The following is a 17,316-nucleotide window of genomic DNA, read 5'->3' as shown; positions in this document are numbered from 1 at the left end:
AGAAACCACCTGAAATTAAGGGATAGCTTTTATAGTATATGTTAGTTTTCTCTCTGAGCTTCAACTACCGTACGCTAACTATAAACCATTCATCCAAGTTGCTTTTGAAAAGTAATAAGATAGTTGCCACTACTTTGAGAAAGCTGATTCTCAAGGAATCATGTTCATCGGAGCCAGTCAAACTCTTTGGTTCTGTACAACTTAAGCAGAGCCACAGAAGCAGGCCCACAGGGCACCTTCTTAACGTAATGTTAAAATCCTCCAAACAGCAGCTTCTAATTTTCTCTTTCTAGCAGTATCAGAAATCATTTCACATTTCACTGGGGTTAAGGACTTTTTGAAATCTTGTCGGGACCTATATACAATATCTAAAAGAAATAGAATAAAGAGAGGTCTGGATGCTACTTACCAGGTTCATAGCCTGCATGAAGGGAAAAAGAAAAAGAGAAATATGATTAGAACCTAGATATGGGTGAAGGCTGAGGAAAATCTGCATAATATCTATGATCATAATAGATTTCAAGGTATTGCGATAATCTAGCTTTATTTTGTCCCAAAGGTGCTTTTTAAAAAGGCACCTGGACTTTGGTTTTCCTCAGGTCTCAAAGTTCTTCAGTTTCTTGGGTGAGAAGCAAACCATCTTCAAGGAAAAACAAAATCCAGTTGCCTTTTGAAAAAGCACTTTTGGGATAACCGTGACCTGGATGACTGAGAATCTCCACAGACTTTTACTTTGTAAATAAATTAAACTTGAGAAAATGTAAATAAATTAAACTTGAGAAAGGCCAATTTCCAATGTATCCTACTTCACAGAATCCTGGGAACTCTGGCTAAAAGGGAATGGGTGAAAAATTCCACCTTGCGGGATGCTGATCTCAGTGGATGCGTTCTTCGTGTTCACAGGTGAAGTGAACAATAAGCAATTTTTTTAAGTCAAAAAATTGAGCAGGATTTCCAGTTTTGCTCTTCTGCAAATTAGTCTAGGTCTATGGATGGATAGTAATACTGTTTAGACAGATGCAAAAGAAAAACAATGCTCAAGATTCTCTTCTATCACGTCCTTGCACGATTATACAGAAAAGATAAATTAGGACTGCAATAGTCTGGATGACCACTAGATGGCAGCATAAACATATAGAAAACTTATCCAGGATTTTTACAGGCCATATATGCTTAAGTACTGCAGCACTGAACTATAGAAATAATCATAAATTTTATGCTATATATTAAAGAATAGCAATGTATTCTAACATTAATATTTAGTATTTTTAAGAATACACTGCTTGCATGCAGACAATTGTGGGAATCATTAGATCTTCTGCATTGTTTTTATATTTTCTTTGTCTCTATCCTTAAAGTTTAAAGACTAACTGACTGTGAAGCCATTTCTCCTTTCAGTCACATCTTTTAAAGATGCCATGGAACATCTTTAGAATCCAGAACTGAAGCTGAGAGAAGTTTATCAATACTGGACCACTCTCAAATTCTCAATTCTGAAATTGCAAGGACCAAATTAAAGATCACGTCAAGTAGATCCCAATGTCGTAAATTCAGCTACAAAAGGAGGGTTTATTTTCTGAGTATTCTCCCTCACCCCAAGGCACAAGTTGTTAGTAGTGGTACCTAATGAGTTGGCTAATTCCTGAAAAGGTCATTTTGTCATGAAGTAGAATATATACAGGGCTTCATTGTTAATTGCTTTGTAAATCCTGTTGCAAAATGAATATACTTTTTGTTCATCCTATAACGCTTCAAAACAAATCAGAAATGCAGTATTGTAGACAACTATCTATTAAAGCAGGCTACAAAAGCCCTGTTTTGGGCATAAGAACACACACACACAGCCCCAGTTACGGGCATACAGAGGCACATGCAGGAGCAACATGGCTTAGCAATGTGACTGCACTGCTGCACACGTAAGGTCCAGCATTTCCTTCCCAGTATCCTCCTTATATCAACATTAAAGTACCAGCAACAACAGGATTAATTTGGGCATGCATCCTGTAAAAAAGCTGTCAAGTATCCCTCAAACCTAAAGGTTACAACAGCAATTTTTAAAAACCAACGAAGATACCAAATCTATAGTTTGATATGTATCCAAAAGTTTAAATAATAACTTCAAAAGAGCGTTCATAGGTGATTTAATCACCAGTCTCTGTTCATTCTCACTTATCTTTTGTGCAAGGAGCTTCAATTGGGGTATGAATACTCTTCCCATTTATTCTTACAATAACCTTGGGAGGCAGGTCAGGTACACTGTGTACATACACAGCTTGTCTTCTAATGAACCACCCAGCATACCCACTCACAAGCCAATTGCAGCTGAGTTCAGTATAACTTACTGCCACAGATGCCAGTATAACATCAAATTTCAACTTGAGGAATAATTTGAAAATGGATCTTTCCTGGTTTTACTTGGACACATGACCCACCTGGGAAGAGGTTTTGCCACTGGCAACAACATTCACAGCAAGTATCATAGAATAAAAGAGTTGGAAGGGACTTTGACGGTCAATCTAGTCCAACCTACTGCTGAAGCAGGAGAGTCTATTCCAAATATTAGCCTCTACCTAGGATTGAACTCCCAGCCTCCTGATTGTGAGGCAACAAAGTGAGCTCTAGGCCACCAGAGCGGGCATCAGCTAAGGCTTACTCTGAATACAGAGCTGAAAAGGGAAATTTGCCCCTTTCTTGCTTACAAATAAGAAAAAAGATGTGCTGTACACAGTGGCTTTTCTAGAGTATTTGACAAAAATATTTGTTGACATCAGTTGACTAGCCTGTCAAACTCATTTCTGGGGTAATGTATTTTCTAACTTTTGTGGAAGATTTCCTACAGGGTCAGAATGACGATAAACATGCTCTAGAATTATATTGAATTACTGCATACAAGTCATTTGTACATCTTTGTTATTCTTCTGTGCCAGTCTTCAACTGGAAGTATTTACTGAATTCTATGAAAACCTGGGCTTTGACAATAAATATAGGCAATGTAGTCTGTTTGTAAATAGTGAAGCTTTTCTTTCTTTTTGAGTCAAAAGATGAGGAGACAACCATTGACAACTTTCCCAATCCTATTAAAATATATTTATTCTACCTTGGGGAATCTAGAAAGGGAGAGAGAGGCAATTTTGTAATTTTTCATTTCTTTCCAAGGCATACATTCACCAGCAAAAATGAAAAGATAATCCAGATCACTTTAGAATATTCTCTGGCTTCCTTTAGAGCCACCCCACTCTCCGTGCTCCATCTTCAGACATTTTATTCAGCAAATCACAATACACAGAACACACAGAGGGAAAGGGATCAAGTTAGTCAATCTCCAGTTCCAGAATAAGGAGAAAAAAGCCAACCACAGAAGAAAAGGAAAGCAATCACAGGATAAAGCTCTCCAGTTGCATCCTTGCCCAGTTTCCTTAGTTCCTGGTTTCGTGAACTTGTTCTACATATCCTGATTCACCCACAGCTGTCTTATGTTCCTTTCTGGTTCTGTGTGCCTCAGTTGCAACCACTGCATAGGTCTCCTTGCCAAATAACTTATTAGATTCTTAAACGCATCACACAATAGTTTTCAAAAGAGAGCTAGAATAATGACTGTTTCATTTGTTTCTGTACCTATGGTAAAAAGGAAATTAACTTAAGCCTAACCCACTCACAGTAATAACTTAATAATTAAATTCAAACTAATAACTTAACAACCACATATTGTCATTATAGATAATTGTTATATAATTAATAATAATAGTATGGCTCAACGCTCCCTCCAATTTAACATTAACATGCAATTGCTGCTTAAGATCATCTACTTTTTGGAGTTAGGCATCATCAGTATGCAGATATGCTTAACAGAGTGAAGAGAGTGGCTTATGCTCTTTGTCATTTCATGACTGGATCACTGCAGTGTATTTTCTACTTGGAGATGTCCACCTAGAAGCAACAGTTGGTCCAGAATAGAGATAGCCCTCAACGTACAACCACAATTGAGCCGCAAATTTCGATGTTAAGTGACACATTCATTAAGTGAGTTTTGCCCCATTTTATGACCTCTCTTGCTCTGGTTGTTAAGTGAATCACTGCAGTTGTTACGTTAGTGACAGGGTTGTTAACGAAATCTGGCTTCCCCAATTGACTTTGTCGGTCAAAAGGACACAAAAGGGGAATCACATGACCCAGGGACTGTTTTTCACACTTAATCACCTTTGCAGCATCCCCATGGGTCACATGATCAAAATCCAGGCACTTGGCAACTGGCATGTATTTATGACAGTTGAAGTGTCCTGGGGTCTTGGGATCCGCTTTCGCAACCTTCGGATGAGCGAAGACAACGGGGAAGCCAGATTCACGTAACAACTCAACAATTGCAGTTATCCAGTTAACAATATGGGAAGAAATGTTATAAAATGGGGCAACACTCACTAAACAACTATCTCGCCTAGCAACAGAAATTTTGGGCTCAGTGGTGGTTGAAAGTTGAGGATTACCTATGTGCGATTGTCACATCACTTCATAGGCCATTATTTATTCTATATAGGTAGCTTTGTTAAAACTTTTAGGGTTATATAATTAAGAGATCAGATGAAGGCATATTAACAAATGTCACCTGATATGATTAAGTAGCAACACTAGGGGTTTATGGAAAAACAACAGCCAGCGGTTGAAGGTCCAATCTGGAAAGTTCTTACTGGAAGTTTACTCTCCTGTTTTTTCCACTGACCTGACACAAAATGAATTGTTTTATATCACAGCCCTATTCAAATCCTGCCACATAAAGATATTCCATGTCATTTACCAAGCATCTCTCTCTCTCTCTCTCTCTCTCTCTCTCTTTTCCAAATTTTCTAGCTTTGATCTGATCCCAGGATCAAAGGGAAAGGGGCAAGGACATAAAAGGAACAGAGTGGCAATAACAGAATGCAGTATGTTAGCTGCAGCATGGCCATGGCTTAAAGGTGAGAAAGCTGGGGAAGCGCGTACCTTCAGCTTGGACTGAATCTCACGAGATTTCCGTCTGGCTAGAACCTGCAAGTGGCTAGAGACCTGCAGAGAGAAAAGCAGAAGGAGAGGGGGAAAAACAGCAGAGCCGTCAACCAGAGAAAAGGAGAGGAAGGCGAGGGGGCTGCCCATGCTCACATACCATGGATGCATGGGCAGGGTCTCCAACGTACCTTTATGCCAACCTGGTACTCTCGCACCTTCTTCCGAGCTAGAACCTGTATATGGCTGGACACCTAGGCCCCGCCAAGTCATTCAAAAGGGAAAACACAAAAAGAATGAAGGTATGACCCCATATCGACAACAGTGCTTCAAGCACCCATGTGAAACACACTGGCCTCCTAAGCCAGTTGAAGTTCTGATGGAATAATATCAGCTTGCAGGGTAAACCGCAGTTCATGCTTACTGAAGGAATCAGTTGAAGAAAGTTGCTGTAATCTTGCTGAATGAAACATTTGGAAATACCATTTTTAGGTTTCTTGGCAGCAACAAGTACTCTCAATTTCAAATTTATTATTTCTCATGGCCTTCTACACATTATTAATCATACTGGCTTCAGAAACTACTCAAATTCTGATTTACAGGTATTTTGCTGCTTTGGACCCATCCATTCTCCTCAACTATGCAATCCCCTGCTTACTTATTTGATTTTTCTGAATCAGGTAACTGAACTGCCTTTCACACAATCAAAACTGTTTATGGGACTGTTCTTCAAAATATTAGTTCTTGATACTATAAATATTGATGCCTAGAAAATATGAAACATTTCTCAGATGTTTGCAAAACTGCTTTTAGGGAGCAAAACGGTAGACATGAGGTACTTCTTCTGAATAGAAATTAAATATGAGTTCATGGCTTTGAGAACTGATTTAATATTTTGGATAAAAATTCAATTTATGATTGATTATAACTGAGTAATGAAATAATCTTTTCAGGAAGTCATAACACATAGTTTTCCATTAACAAAATATTGAATATTATAGACAAAGACAGGTGAAGGAATTCATCGCCTAAAAGCTACATTAACTTTAATCTCTGTTAAAAACAATGAAAATGGCTTTTTTCTCACTCTATATATATATATTACTTTTATTTTAAACTTTACACTTCTGTAAAGACACAGCTCTGTACAGAGCACATCTCCAATGATTGAGAGAGCTGATGAAATGCAATAAGCCAGGCAATAGGGGGGGAAAAACTCCAAAATAAATCTGTTCTGTTTTACAGTGACATACTTTGCAATCCACTCCAATCTCTTGGGACTGTTTGTAGTCCCATTAAATATGCTTAGAATTGTCTTATAAACCATTTCCTGGATATATATGATTTCAGTTTCAGCAGAAAGTCATAGACTGTTAGCTTTGGAGCTGAGAATCATATCTGTAAAGATAAACAGCTCAACATGAAAATGTGCTTTCAGACAGTGCAATAAAGATGCCTAGAGAAATCAGCACAGATGTGAGACTGGCATTTCCAATTTCAGTGTGCTGTGGAAGGACATAAACCACAGTTAAAATAGGAGGAATTGATTGGAACTCTATAAACAATCATTTTCCTAATCCAAATTAATATGTCACACACTGCAATCTAGCATAGCTAACAAGGAGTTGCATAAAGAATTCTGCTGCCCTCCACTAATTATTCTAAACCCTATTCTGAACCCTAATTATTCTAAAAGTTACTCCTATAGGTTTGAAGAGGAAGAAAGTGGAAACGAAAGTTAAACTGAAGTTTCATTCATGATATCTTTTACAACACACATGGCATGTCTGCTCTTTCTCTATTAATTTAAAAAATCAGCTAGAAGACCTTTGGATAGCTGTACACATGGTACATTCCCCACCCCAATTCTGTTTTTTTATACTGTATTTCAATTTTATTGAGATTGACCAGAATAATGGAAGTTTCTGATTCAATTAGGCAGACTTAGCAAGTAATAACAGTCAAGATCCAGTAGTCATTTTGAGATTGTCCACAATCTCTGTATGCAATCTCTGTATGCAATCTCATGTACAAGGAAGACCTACAGTCCAAGATTTGTTACTGTTTGTTCAAAATTTCTTACTGACATAAACACTCTTGGTATGCTAAACAGGTCTACTTCCCAGTTTTGTTATAGGATCAAATGATCCTTAAGTGTTCCCCAAATCTGTCACATTTAAAAGGAAGGTTCGCTAAAAGGCAGCGTCAATTTTTATTCTAAGAAACAGAATTTCCAAAGTTCAGCAGCTTCCAAATGTGTAGACTTCATCTCGAGAATATTCAGCAATAGCTGGCTGCAGAATTTGGAAAGTTGAAGGCCACACATCAGGATATCACCCATATTGGGAAAACTCTGACAAGCTATTTAGTAGCTAGAGCTGCCATTCTTAATTCCTAAACCTTAAATTATACAGTAAACCAAGTGTTTCTCAAACATAAATCCAGCTGTATGAAATCAAATGATTGAAGATGTTCTGCTTTTGTGTGTGTGTGAGATAAATAGTCGTCATCCATAGGAAACTTATGTTAAGAAAGATGAAACAGAAATCTCACAGCAGACCAGTAGCTGAGTCAAAATGAGAACTTAAAGACCACATATCTCCTTAGCATGACTTTTGTCAGTTAAGATATCCACCATGTAAGTTAACAGTACACCAGATCACAGCACTGAGCATGACAGATATAAAAAAACATGCATATATATATATATATATATATATATATATATATATATATATATATATATATATATATATTGTGTGTGTGTGTGTGTGTGTGTGTGTGTGTGTGTGTGTGTGTGTGTTTTCATAGATTATATATATGTATGTATACAGATTAGTATTTTTTTTCATTCTTCACACTTTTTAAAGGGAGAAGCACAAAATGCATTTTTACCTGTTTTCTAGTCCTTGTCTTCCCTGTCCGTAGCTTGATGTATCTTGCTATCAGTTCATTGCGTCCTAAAGCAGAAAAGGCAAATATGTAATGTGATGAATGCAGACCTTCTCTTGTCCCACTTCTTCTTAGAAATAAAAGGCTGCCCCTCTGAAAAATCTGGTCTACCTTCCTTACATCCTTCAAACTGACAAACAGCTGAACTCCTGCTCCTAACTCAGTGGTGACATTTTACCAGAAGATGGCACTAACGCAACTGTTCTCTTTTTGAACAAGATGGCCTGAAAAAAGCTCTGCTTGAAGCCCTGGTTGTTTATGCATTGAACCAGATGCATTGAACCAGATATCCACAGCAGTCCATAGTGTTGTGAAAAAAAGTTGGACACTCAGAAAACAATGCAAACACGGGACACACAGAGATGTAGCTAGGAAGTCATTGTTCCCTTTAAATAAATTATGGGATTTCCAAGGACCAGGATTTGTAGCCTAATCTGGGAACCCAGAATATTTCTTGCCCTATTCTGCCATGTTTAATTCAGCTCTCACAGGAAGATATGTGCATGCTTGGACCACCCCTCTCTCCTTCCTAGCTTCCGTGCATGACTCCAAAGAACTTTCATAATACAGAAGGAAAGAGGAGATTTAAAAAAAAGCTGTAAAATACAAAGGTATGGATGCTCAGAGCTTGAGATCTGATATACGACAGTCAACAGGATGTGCAACCTACTGGGATGTTTTAAGTGGCACTGGCTTCTGAAAAGAGCCCTTCCCAACCTCCTCTTTGTCCTAATTTGAAGCAGAAGAGCTTTTGCTCCACATTTTACAGTCCAGCTGTGGCCAATCTAAATTCAAACGTCAGAGCAGCTGGGAGCTTTCTTTTCCCTCATCTCCCTCCACTCCCCCCCCCCAACATGGAAGAAGAATAGTTTGGGGAAGCATGCCAGATTTATTTTGATGGACCAGATGGTATTGGCTAAAGCTGGCTGAAATGCCCTTGCAGCTAACTTAGAACAGAGAGAGACGGAGAAGTTCGAAGGCTGAAGCAAGTGTGGTTTTTCTGGCAAAGCCAGAGTCCTGTTTTCTTTTCAAGGGAAGCATTGATTTTCAGCCTTGGGGACAGAAGTCTCACATGAGGTCACATCGCAGTCCCTCAACCATGCCTCTTCTCTCCCCTCCCCTATCACCATAGTTTTTTTACAGACAAGACCAGGTGCTGCTCCCAGTCAAACTGTACCATGTGAGAGGGAAAGGGAAGGATGATACAGAATACTAGAGTAACAATACCATCATAAAAGCCATCTGGCTCAGTGCATATCCCTTGACATATGCAGTTCCTGACATTGATAAAAAAAAAATAACAGAAGACTAGCTCTATTTTATTTGGTGGTTGAGAAAGAAAGACAAAGTGGGACTACATGTAACTTAAGAATTAGTTCCCCCTTAGGAGTTGTGTGCATGCATACACATTTCTGTTGGGACCTATTCTACTCTTGTCATGTACAGTTCTGTGAAAAAGTATTTGCCCCTTTTACATTTTCTGATTCTTTTGCCACTGAATATTAGCATAGCTTAATGTTGGTTCTCTTAATATATGAAGGAAACCTAAATGAACAAATTGTTGGTGATATAAATGAAATTAAGCACTAAAGCCATCTAACGTGCAAAATGACAGTGTGGAAAAGAAAAGAATTGCCTTCTTGGATTTAATGACTGGTTGTACCATTTTAGCTGCAATAACTGCAATCAAATGCTTCCTGTAATTATCAGTCCCTCACATTGTTGTGTAGGAATTTGGAGCCATCCATCCATGGTTACTTGTATCAATTCAATAATATTTGGATGTTTTCTAGGTTAACTGTTTATTTCAGGCCCTGACATTATACTTCCATGGGGTTTTAAACCTGGCCATTCCAAAACTACATTTTTTCCCTACACAATGTTGTTTGTAAATCTGGGATCTCTCTTTCTTGCTGCATGTCCCACTTAAGAGGAGAAAGGGTTTAATTCTCTCCTGAAAAAAATGCTTTATCTAACATAATTCATGCTTCCTTCAACTATGACTAGTCATCAGGGTCTTAACAAGCAAAGTTATGCTCCTATCCACAAAATTGCTGTGTTTGGTATATAGCTTCTAACAATAAATCTCAGTGTTTTGTTTTTGCTAGATACAGTGTCATCCACAGAGCCACCAAACTCCACTTTTGAGTCATCTTTCCAAAGGTCCACTGGAACATCCACATACTTTTGGCAAGCCTAAGATCAACTTCACTGTTCTTCCTGGTCAGCCATGATTTCCACATTGCTTCTTTCCCATTTCTACCTAGTGCTTTTCTGGCTGTGAGATCATGAATGCTTACTTTTAGACAATACACGAAATGATTGCAGAACTCTGGATTATTTTATGTTGAACTTTTAAAGTGATTTTGACAGGACAGCTACTATGGGGAACATTCACTATTATCCCAACGTATTTTCCATTTCAACATTGCACCTTACTGTTATTGGAATCCCAAGGCTTAAGAAATGACTTTGAAACAGTTTCCAGATTGATAGGCATTAATAACTTAGCATAAACTGCCTCAGAATCTGTGCAATGAAAACTTCACAATGATAAGGAGAACCACAGCTTGTGAGGTTTATTTGGGCAGGGCTAACCCTGTTTTTTTTTTTCAATTATGTACTCTTACTACTAACCAGCAGAGCAATTACTTTTTCACACCCTGTTAGATTACTTTGTTCATGAAATAAATAATGAAACAAATGCCTAATTTTAATATTATTTGTTCTCTCAGAAGTCCTTGATATTTTACTAGGTACATTAAAAAAATCTACTAATATTCAGCAATAAAATCTGAAACACAGCTATAGTATGAAATAAGCACAGCAATTGTGTACCGTTTCAGCAATTCTGTAGCAATTTTTACAAACCAAAGTTGTTATCTGAAAACTGCACTGATTCAAAAGGTTATGATTTTTAAATGCATGTGTGATCTATTTAAAAATAGCCGTTTATCATGAGCCATCAATTTCAGAAAACACAACTGTATTGCTTCTGCCCTTGGGCCTACCTGCAACTGGGCATCTTGTCTCGTGAAACAATAGAGGCAACAGAACTGGGTAAGGCTGAATAGTTTGGGCCATATTTCCAAACCCCTCCTGCTCTTTTGCAGTTGCGCTACAATTGTGCCTTGCTGCTGAGGCCTTCCTAACAAACAGCTTTGTAAAATAATCTCAAGTTGCAACTTCTTTGTCTGAGTAACATTCAACTGGCCTTCTCCCCCCGCCCGCCTCCCCGCCCTGCTTATTTCTCTACACTACATACGCATGTTCACTAGCTGATCTTTAACCAGACATTTTCAAACAATTGCTTTCAACTGGCTGTCACCCACGTGGGATCTGACATCACAGTACATCAAATAAATGTTTCTTTTTATGGGGAGGGGAGGAGTGCTTTAATTAACTCAGGATGTCCAGTTCCTGTACTGACTGAATCATTGTTTCCATGAATGTGAGCCGCATGCCCACCACCTGGGATAAAGAACTTAGGACTTTCTAATGTTTTAACTTCTTTGACTCAGGCAACTTAATACTTTGTTTATGGAAAATTTGCCTCCTGGTTTATAATATTCACATGAAAAATGTGCCAAGTCAGTATATTAGATAAAATCCCATGTCTGTCTATTTTGGTATCTTTTAAATATTCTTTTAAAAGATGCCTCCATTCTTTCTATTATTCTACAAAAGTCTTACATTTCATATAACGTCGTTTTGCCAAAATCTGAGTTTGCGTTGACTTTTTGGTGAGAAGAGAGTTTCCTTCCTTTCTCAGCAGACCATACTTGCTGAGATTATTCATTCACATTTCTACTTTCAGAAGATAAGAAACAGGCATTTTTCCTTTCTGCAGAATTCATCCAGGACAGTTGTGGGATGAATTTCCTGGCTCAGAATTTATTTTTGATATTGTCTATAGGACTGCTGCCAGCACATACTGCCTTTCCATTCTCCTCAACTATGCAATCCCCTGCTTATCCTTTGAAGCCTTTCTCAATGTGGAGCCTTCTAAACATTCCATTATCCTCAACCTTTGAGAACTGATTTAATATTTTGATAAAAATTCAATTTATGATTGATTATAACTGAGTAATGAAATAATCTTTTCAGGAAGTCATAACACATAGTTTTCCATTAACAAAATATTGAATATTATAGACAAAGACAGGTGAAGGAATTCATCGCCTAAAAGCTACATTAACTTTAATCTCTGTTAAAAACAATGAAAATGGCTTTTTCTCACTCTATATATATATATTACTTTTATTTTAAACTTTACACTTCTGTAAAGACACAGCTCTGTACAGAGCACATCTCCAATGATTGAGAGAGCTGATGAAATGCAATAAGCCAGGCAATAGGGGGAAAAACTCCAAAATAAATCTGTTCTGTTTTACAGTGACATACTTTGCAATCCACTCCAATCTCTTGGGACTGTTTGTAGTCCCATTAAATATGCTTAGAATTGTCTTATAAACCATTTCCTGGATATATATGATTTCAGTTTCAGCAGAAAGTCATAGACTGTTAGCTTTGGAGCTGAGAATCATATCTGTAAAGATAAACAGCTCAACATGAAAATGTGCTTTCAGACAGTGCAATAAAGATGCCTAGAGAAATCAGCACAGATGTGAGACTGGCATTTCCAATTTCAGTGTGCTGTGGAAGGACATAAACCACAGTTAAAATAGGAGGAATTGATTGGAACTCTATAAACAATCATTTTCCTAATCCAAATTAATATGTCACACACTGCAATCTAGCATAGCTAACAAGGAGTTCCATAAAGAATTCTGCTGCCCTCCACTAATTATTCTAAACCCTATTCTGAACCCTAATTATTCTAAAAGTTACTCCTATAGGTTTGAAGAGGAAGAAAGTGGAAACGAAGGTTAAACTGAAGTTTCATTCATGATATCTTTTACAACACACATGGCATGTCTGCTCTTTCTCTATTAATTTAAAAATCAGCTAGAAGACCTTTGGATAGCTGTACACATGGTACATTCCCCACCCCAATTCTGTTTTTTTATACTATATTTCAATTTTATTGAGATTGACCAGAATAATGGAAGTTTCTGATTCAATTAGGCAGACTTAGCAAGTAATAACAGTCAAGATCCAGTAGTCATTTTGAGATTGTCCACAATCTCTGTATGCAATCTCTGTATGCAATCTCATGTACAAGGAAGACCTACAGTCCAAGATTTGTTACTGTTTGTTCAAAATTTCTTACTGACATAAACACTCTTGGTATGCTAAACAGGTCTACTTCCCAGTTTTGTTATAGGATCAAATGATCCTTAAGTGTTCCCAAATCTGTCACATTTAAAAGGAAGGTTCGCTAAAAGGCAGCGTCAATTTTTATTCTAAGAAACAGAATTTCCAAAGTTCAGCAGCTTCCAAATGTGTAGACTTCATCTCGAGAATATTCAGCAATAGCTGGCTGCAGAATTTGGAAAGTTGAAGGCCACACATCAGGATATCACCCATATTGGGAAAACTCTGACAAGCTATTTAGTAGCTAGAGCTGCCATTCTTAATTCCTAAACCTTAAATTATACAGTAAACCAAGTGTTTCTCAAACATAAATCCAGCTGTATGAAATCAAATGATTGAAGATGTTCTGCTTTTTTGTGTGTGAGAGATAAATAGTCGTCATCCATAGGAAACTTATGTTAAGAAAGATGAAACAGAAATCTCACAGCAGACCAGTAGCTGAGTCAAATGAGAACTTAAAGACCACATATCTCCTTAGCATGACTTTTGTCAGTTAAGATATCCACCATGTAAGTTAACAGTACACCAGATCACAGCACTGAGCATGACAGATATAAAAACATGCATATATATATATATATATATATATATATATATATATATATATATATATATATATATATATATATGTGTGTGTGTGTGTGTGTGTGTGTGTGTGTGTGTGTGTGTGTGTTTTTTCATAGATTATATATATGTATGTATACAGATTAGTATTTTTTTCATTCTTCACACTTTTTAAAGGGAGAAGCACAAAATGCATTTTTACCTGTTTTCTAGTCCTTGTCTTCCCTGTCCGTAGCTTGATGTATCTTGCTATCAGTTCATTGCGTCCTAAAGCAGAAAAGGCAAATATGTAATGTGATGAATGCAGACCTTCTCTTGTCCCACTTCTTCTTAGAAATAAAAGGCTGCCCCTCTGAAAAATCTGGTCTACCTTCATTACATCCTTCAAGCTGACAAAGAGCTGAACTCCTTCTCCCAACTCAGTGGTGACATTTTACCAGAAGATGGCACTAACGCAACTGTTCTCTTTTTGAACAAGATGGCCTGAAAAAAGCTCTGCTTGAAGCCCTGGTTGTTTATGCATTGAACCAGATGCATTGAACCAGATATCCACAGCAGTCCATAGTGTTGTGAAAAAAAGTTGGACACTCAGAAAACAATGCAAACATGGGACACACAGAGATGTAGCTAGGAAGTCATTGTTCCCTTTAAATAAATTATGGGATTTCCAAGGACCAGGATTTGTAGCCTAATCTGGGAACCCAGAATATTTCTTGCCCTATTCTGCCATGTTTAATTCAGCTCTCACAGGAAGATATGCGCATGCTTGGACCACCCCTCCCTCCTTCCTAGCTTCCGTGCATGACTCCAAAGAACTTTCATAATACAGAAGGAAAGAGGAGATTAAAAAAAAGCTGTAAAATACAAAGGTATGGATGCTCAGAGCTTGAGATCTGATATACGACAGTCAACAGGATGTGCAACCTACTGGGATGTTTTAAGTGGCACTGGCTTCTGAAAAGAGCCCTTCCCAACCTCCTCTTTGTCCTAATTTGAAGCAGAAAAGCTTTTGCTCCACATTTTACAGTCCAGCTGTGGCCAATCTAAATTCAAACGTCAGAGCAGCTGGGAGCTTTCTTTTCCCTCATCTCCCTCCACTCCCACCCCCCAACATGGAAGAAGAATAGTTTGGGGAAGCATGCCAGATTTATTTTGATGGACCAGATGGTATTGGCTAAAGCTGGCTGAAATGCCCTTGCAGCTAACTTAGAACAGAGAGAGACGGAGAAGTTCGAAGGCTGAAGCAAGTGTGGTTTTTCTGGCAAAGCCAGAGTCCTGTTTTCTTTTCAAGGGAAGCATTGATTTTCAGCCTTGGGGACAGAAGTCTCACATGAGGTCCCATCGCAGTCCCTCAACCATGCCTCTTCTCTCCCCTCCCCTATCACCAGAGTTTTTTTACAGACAAGACCAGGTGCTGCTCCCAGTCAAACTGTACCATGTGAGAGGGAAAGGGAAGGATGATACAGAATACTAGAGTAACAATACCATCATAAAAGCCATCTGGCTCAGTGCATATCCCTTGACATATGCAGTTCCTGACATTGATAAAAAAAAATAACAGAAGACTAGCTCTATTTTATTTGGTGGTTGAGAAAGAAAGACAAAGTGGGACTACATGTAACTTAAGAATTAGTTCCCCCTTAGGAGTTGTGTGCATGCATACACATTTCTGTTGGGACCTATTCTACTCTTGTCATGTACAGTTCTGTGAAAAAGTATTTGCCCCTTTTACATTTTCTGATTCTTTTGCCACTGAATATTAGCATAGCTTAATGTTGGTTCTCTTAATATATGAAGGAAACCTAAATGAACAAATTGTTGGTGATATAAATGAAATTAAGCACTAAAGCCATCTAACGTGCAAAATGACAGTGTGGAAAAGAAAAGAATTGCCTTCTTGGATTTAATGACTGGTTGTACCATTTTAGCTGCAATAACTGCAATCAAATGCTTCCTGTAATTATCAGTCCCTCACATTGTTGTGTAGGAATTTGGAGCCATCCATCCATGGTTACTTGTATCAATTCAATAATATTTGGATGTTTTCTAGGTTAACTGTTTATTTCAGGCCCTGACATTATACTTCCATGGGGTTTTAAACCTGGCCATTCCAAAACTACATTTTTTCCCTACACAATGTTGTTTGTAAATCTGGGATCTCTCTTTCTTGCTGCATGTCCCACTTAAGAGGAGAAAGGGTTTAATTCTCTCCTGAAAAAAATGCTTTATCTAACATAATTCATGCTTCCTTCAACTATGACTAGTCATCAGGGTCTTAACAAGCAAAGTTATGCTCCTATCCACAAAATTGCTGTGTTTGGTATATAGCTTCTAACAATAAATCTCAGTGTTTTGTTTTTGCTAGATACAGTGTCATCCACAGAGCCACCAAACTCCACTTTTGAGTCATCTTTCCAAAGGTCCACTGGAACATCCACATACTTTTTGGCAAGCCTAAGATCAACTTCACTGTTCTTCCTGGTCAGCCATGATTTCCACATTGCTTCTTTCCCATTTCTACCTAGTGCTTTTCTGGCTGTGAGATCATGAATGCTTACTTTTAGACAATACACGAAATGATTGCAGAACTCTGGATTATTTTATGTTGAACTTTTAAAGTGATTTTGACAGGACAGCTACTATGGGGAACATTCACTATTATCCCAACGTATTTTCCATTTCAACATTGCACCTTACTGTTATTGGAATCCCAAGGCTTAAGAAATGACTTTGAAACAGTTTCCAGATTGATAGGCATTAATAACTTAGCATAAACTGCCTCAGAATCTGTGCAATGAAAACTTCACAATGATAAGGAGAACCACAGCTTGTGAGGTTTATTTGGGCAGGGCTAACCCTGTTTTTTTTTTTCAATTATGTACTCTTACTACTAACCAGCAGAGCAATTACTTTTTCACACCCTGTTAGATTACTTTGTTCATGAAATAAATAATGAAACAAATGCCTAATTTTAATATTATTTGTTCTCTCAGAAGTCCTTGATATTTTACTAGGTACATTAAAAAAATCTACTAATATTCAGCAATAAAATCTGAAACACAGCTATGTTATGAAATAAGCACAGCAATTGTGTACCGTTTCAGCAATTCTGTAGCAATTTTTACAAACCAAAGTTGTTATCTGAAAACTGCACTGATTCAAAAGGTTATGATTTTTAAATGCATGTGTGATCTATTTAAAAATAGCCGTTTATCATGAGCCATCAATTTCAGAAAACACAACTGTATTGCTTCTGCCCTTGGGCCTACCTGCAACTGGGCATCTTGTCTCGTGAAACAATAGAGGCAACAGAACTGGGTAAGGCTGAATAGTTTGGGCCATATTTCCAAACCCCTCCTGCTCTTTTGCAGTTGCGCTACAATTGTGCCTTGCTGCTGAGGCCTTCCTAACAAACAGCTTTGTAAAATAATCTCAAGTTGCAACTTCTTTGTCTGAGTAACATTCAACTGGCCTTCCCCCACCCCCCGCCCTGCTTATTTCTCTACACTACATACGCATGTTCACTAGCTGATCTTTAACCAGACATTT

At 37.8% G+C, this 17,316-nt stretch overlaps 1 protein-coding gene across 4 annotated transcripts in view; it reads right to left on the bottom strand.

Annotated features, from left to right (window-relative positions):
• Positions 1 to 17,316, bottom strand: part of TEAD3 (TEA domain transcription factor 3) — a 94,842-nt gene that overhangs the window by 12,495 nt on the left and 65,031 nt on the right. Inside the window, exons 3-6 of one of the 4 annotated variants that reach the window (XM_087959936.1) lie at positions 7,870 to 7,934; positions 5,166 to 5,228; positions 4,975 to 5,037; positions 410 to 421 (exon numbers count right to left, since the gene is read on the bottom strand). In XM_087959936.1, the coding sequence (XP_087816062.1) occupies positions 410 to 421; positions 4,975 to 5,037; positions 5,166 to 5,228; positions 7,870 to 7,934 (203 nt within the window). Of the gene's footprint in view, positions 1 to 409; positions 422 to 4,974; positions 5,038 to 5,165; positions 5,229 to 7,869; positions 7,935 to 13,969; positions 14,035 to 17,316 lie in introns of all 4 variants that reach the window. The other 3 variants (XM_026678131.2, XM_087959937.1, XM_026678130.2) reach the window with 3 other exon arrangements.

Source organism: Notechis scutatus, chromosome 3, assembly GCF_049901735.1.
Source record: "Notechis scutatus isolate UNSWTSFEM ecotype Mainland chromosome 3, rNotScu1.2, whole genome shotgun sequence".
Taxonomy (NCBI): Eukaryota; Metazoa; Chordata; class Lepidosauria; order Squamata; family Elapidae; genus Notechis; species Notechis scutatus.
The sequence above is the reverse complement of the archived record's forward strand: the minus strand, read 5'-3'. Positions and strand labels throughout refer to the sequence as shown.